Source organism: Octopus sinensis, linkage group LG21 (genome assembly GCF_006345805.1).
Source record: "Octopus sinensis linkage group LG21, ASM634580v1, whole genome shotgun sequence".
NCBI lineage: Eukaryota > Metazoa > Mollusca > Cephalopoda > Octopoda > Octopodidae > Octopus > Octopus sinensis.
In genome coordinates, this window is record NC_043017.1 from 25,415,974 (window position 1) to 25,419,899 (window position 3,926).

General features: G+C 42.0%; 1 protein-coding gene across 1 annotated transcript in view; it reads left to right on the forward strand.

Moving 5' to 3' along the window:
• The window catches only part of LOC115222960 (mitogen-activated protein kinase kinase kinase 7), a 187,274-nt gene extending 183,614 nt beyond the window's left edge, over window positions 1-3,660 (forward strand). The window contains exon 8 of the mRNA XM_036511993.1: window positions 3,582-3,660. Coding sequence (XP_036367886.1) covers window positions 3,582-3,645 — 64 coding nt within the window. The 3' untranslated portion in view covers window positions 3,646-3,660. The remainder of the gene's footprint in view (window positions 1-3,581) is intronic.
• The last annotated feature ends 266 nt before the right edge of the window (window positions 3,661-3,926 follow it).

Sequence of the window (3,926 nt, forward strand, 5' to 3'; positions counted from 1 at the left end):
TTACTTTTTTCTGAAAACAGAAAATAAACAAAACAAGCAACTAAAAAAGAACCCCTTAACAATACATTTACTTTTGAGCAAAGGTAAAAAAAACATCCTAAAAACTCATTTTTCTCGTTGATGATTTTTTTCTTTTTACCTATTCTTCAAATTTTTTTAAATGCATTAACCTACTTTTTTTAAAAAAAAAATTCTTTCTTATATATTTTTTCTTCTATTTTGTAATGTTATTTTTTTGTTTATATTTTAACGGTCCTCTTTATATTTGTTTTTTATTATTCCTGTTGTATAATAATATAATGCTTACATATGCACTCGTAATATAAAAGCTATGTTAACAAAGATGATGTTGTTAATAATCATAATGGTGGTTTTTAAAATTAGGATAATAATAATAATAATAATAATAATAATAATAATAATAATCGAAATTGAAATCGGAATCGAAATTGAACCAATCCTATGACTGGCACCCGGCAGTTGCCAGGACCGCTGGACTGACTCCGGTGCAGGTGGCAAGTGAAGAAACACCATTTCGACCCTGTGCTTGAGGAGATCCATTGAGTCAAGTACACCAACATCAAAATCAATGGAAACTGCAGTTGTGATCCTTGAGCCGGTGGCACCTAAACAGCACCATCCAAAGGTGGCCGATGCCGGCGCCGCCTAGACTGGCTTTCGTGCCGGTGGCATGTAAAAAGTGCTATCCGAATCGTGGCCGGTGCTCCTGTGCCAGTGGCACGTAAAAAGCACCATCCGAATTGTGGCCGATGCCAGCGCCGCCTTGACTGGCTTCCGTGCCGGTGGCACGTAAAATGCACCAATCCAATCGTGGCCGTTGCCAGCCTCGCCTGGCACCTGTGCAGGTGGCACATAAAAAGCACCCACTACACTCACGGAGTGGTTGGCGTTAGGAAGGGCATCCAGCTGTAGAAACACTGCCAGATCAGACTGGAGCCTGGTGCAGCCGCCATGGCTTCCCATACCCCGGTCGAACCATCCAACCCATGCTAGCATGGAGAACGGACGTTAAACGATGATGATGATGAATAATGAATACCTCAGCTGCTCATAACATCAGTGCCATCTCCACCTAGATTAATAATGATAGCAATCATTCTTCTTCTTCTTCTTCTTCTTACTATAGGCACAAGGCCTGAAATTTAGGGGAGGGGACTAGTCGATTACTTGACCCCAGTGTTCCATTTGTACTTAATTTATTGACCCCAAAAAGATGAAAGGCAAAGTCGAACTTGGCGGAATTTCAACTCAGAATGTGAAGATGGACAAAATATCGTTAAGCGTTTTGCTAACAATTCTACCAGCTTGTCGCCTTCATAATAATAATAATAATAATAATAATAATTTCTTCTAGGCCTGGATTTTGTGGGGTAGGGTACAGTCGATCGTATCGACCCCAGTATTCAACTGGTATTTATTTCATCAGCTCTGAAAGGATGAAAGGCAAAGTCGACCTTGGTAGAATTTGAACTCAGAATATAGCAACGGGCAAAAGACCACAAAGAATTTCGCCTGGCATGCTAATGCATGTCAGCTCACTGCCTTATTATTGTTAATATTAATAATAGTAATAAATAATCCTCTTATAGGCACATGCCCTGAAATTTTTTGGGGAGGGGTCTCGTCATTTTCATCAACCTCCAGTGCTTGACTGGTACTTACTTTTTTAAAACCCCAAATGTTGATCTCTGCAGAATTTGAATTCGGAACATAAGAATGGATAAAATACTGCAAAACATTGCGTATATAATGCATTTTGAATAGCATGGAGAACAATGAAATGAACAAAACATTTGTTAAAGTTTTTCAGCTGCTTTTCACAAAAAGATTTTTCAAATTGTAAAGGAAAAAATTCTGAACATTGATTATATGTTGTGCTCTACATAGCACACAATATGAGTATATATATATATATATATATATATTTTTATATATATATATATATATATATAACATGATCAATAATATCATCATCATCATCGTTTAATGTCCGTTTTCCATGCTAGCATGGGTTGGACGGTTCGACTGGGGTTTGAGAAGCCATGGAAGCTGCACCAGGCTCCAGTCTGATCTGGCAGTATTTCTACAGCTGGATGCCCTTCCTAACGCCAACCACTCCGTGAGTGTAGTGGGTGCTTTTTATGTGCCACCGGCACAGGTGGCAGGTGAGGCTGGCATATGAAGAAAATCATACCTTTAGATTAGATCATATCTTAGAAATCCAATGATTGTTTCAACTGCATTAACACACACATACTCTTTTACTTGTTTCAGTCATTTGACTGCGGCCACGCTGGAGCACCACCTTCAGTCAAGCAAATTGACCCCAGGACTTATTCTTTGTAAGCCTAGTACTTATTCTATCGGTCCCTTTTGCTGAACTGCTTGGTTATGGGGATGTAAACACACCAGCATCAGTTGTCAAGCAATGTTGGGGGGACAAACACAGCAATCCACACACACACACATACACACATATGACAAGTTTCTTTCAGTTTCTGTGAAATTGGATACAAACTATATAACTGATATTGCACTGGTTACAACGATGAGGGCTCTAGTTGATCCAATCAATGGAACCGTCTGCTTCTGAAATTAACGTACACGTGGCTGAGCGTTCCACAAACATGGGTACACTGAATGTAGTTCTGAGGGAGATTCAGTGTAACAGAGAATGTGATGAGGCTGGCCCTTTGACATCCAGGTGCTATTCGTTTTTGCCAGCTGAGTACACTGGAGCAATGTGAAATAAAGTGTCTTGCTCAAGGACACAATGCGTCACCGGGGTGTGAACTCACGATGATGTGTTGTGAGCCGAATACCCTAACGATTAAGCCGCGCGTCTTCGCTAAGTAGACATTAACCATGTAGCATTTAAACTGGCCATGTCTGGCCAAAATATTCAACCTCTTTTACGGTCAGACTGATGAAATCTGGTCTCTCAAACTTTACTCTACAATGTCATTGTATGAATAGCTCAAAACAGCCTGAATAAATAAGCATAGCATTTAACAGGCCAATCTCAGTGCTATAAAGGGCTAAAACAACGATGATAATGATATGTATCTAACTGGCTTCCGTACCAGTGGCGTGTAAAAGGCACCATTCGAGTGTGATCATTACCAGTGTCACCTTACTGGCACTTGTGCCCCATGCTAGTGGGGTGCTAAGAGCACCATCCGAGTGTGATGGTTTCCAGAGTGGCTAAATGGCTTCCGTGCCGGTGGCTCATAAAAGGCACTATTCGAGTGTGATCGTTACCAGCGTCACCTTACTGGCACCTGTACAAGTGGCACATGAAAAAACATTCAAGTGAGGTCGTTGCCAGTACCACTTGACTGGCCCCTGTGCTGGTGGTATGTAAAAGCACCCACTACACTCTCGGAGTGGTTGGTGTTAGGAAGGGCATCCAGCTGTAGAAACTCTGCCAGATCAAGATTGGAGCCTGGTGCAGCCATCTGGTTCGCCAGTACTCAGTCAAATCGTCCAACCCATGCTAGCATGGTAAGCGGACGTTAAACGATGATGACGATGTATCTGATTGGGTTGCCTGCGTTCAGTCTACTGCAGGACGAGGGCCTCAGCATGTTATCGCCACCAGAAAATGGCTTGGGATCATACTGATTTAATGAGTCTACTCTGCCCACACTTGTTTGATGAGTCTACCCTGCCCACACATGTTTGATGAGTCTACCCTGCCCACACTTGTTTGATGAGTCTACCCTGCCCACACTTGTTTGATGAGTCTACTCTGCCCACACTGGTTTGATGAGTCTACCCTGGCAACACATGTTTGATGAGTCTACCCTGCCCACACTGGCTTGACATGGTTTAGCAGAGGGATGCTCTGCCCACACTGGTTTGACGAGTCTACTTTGCCCATACTGGTTTGACGAGTCTACTCT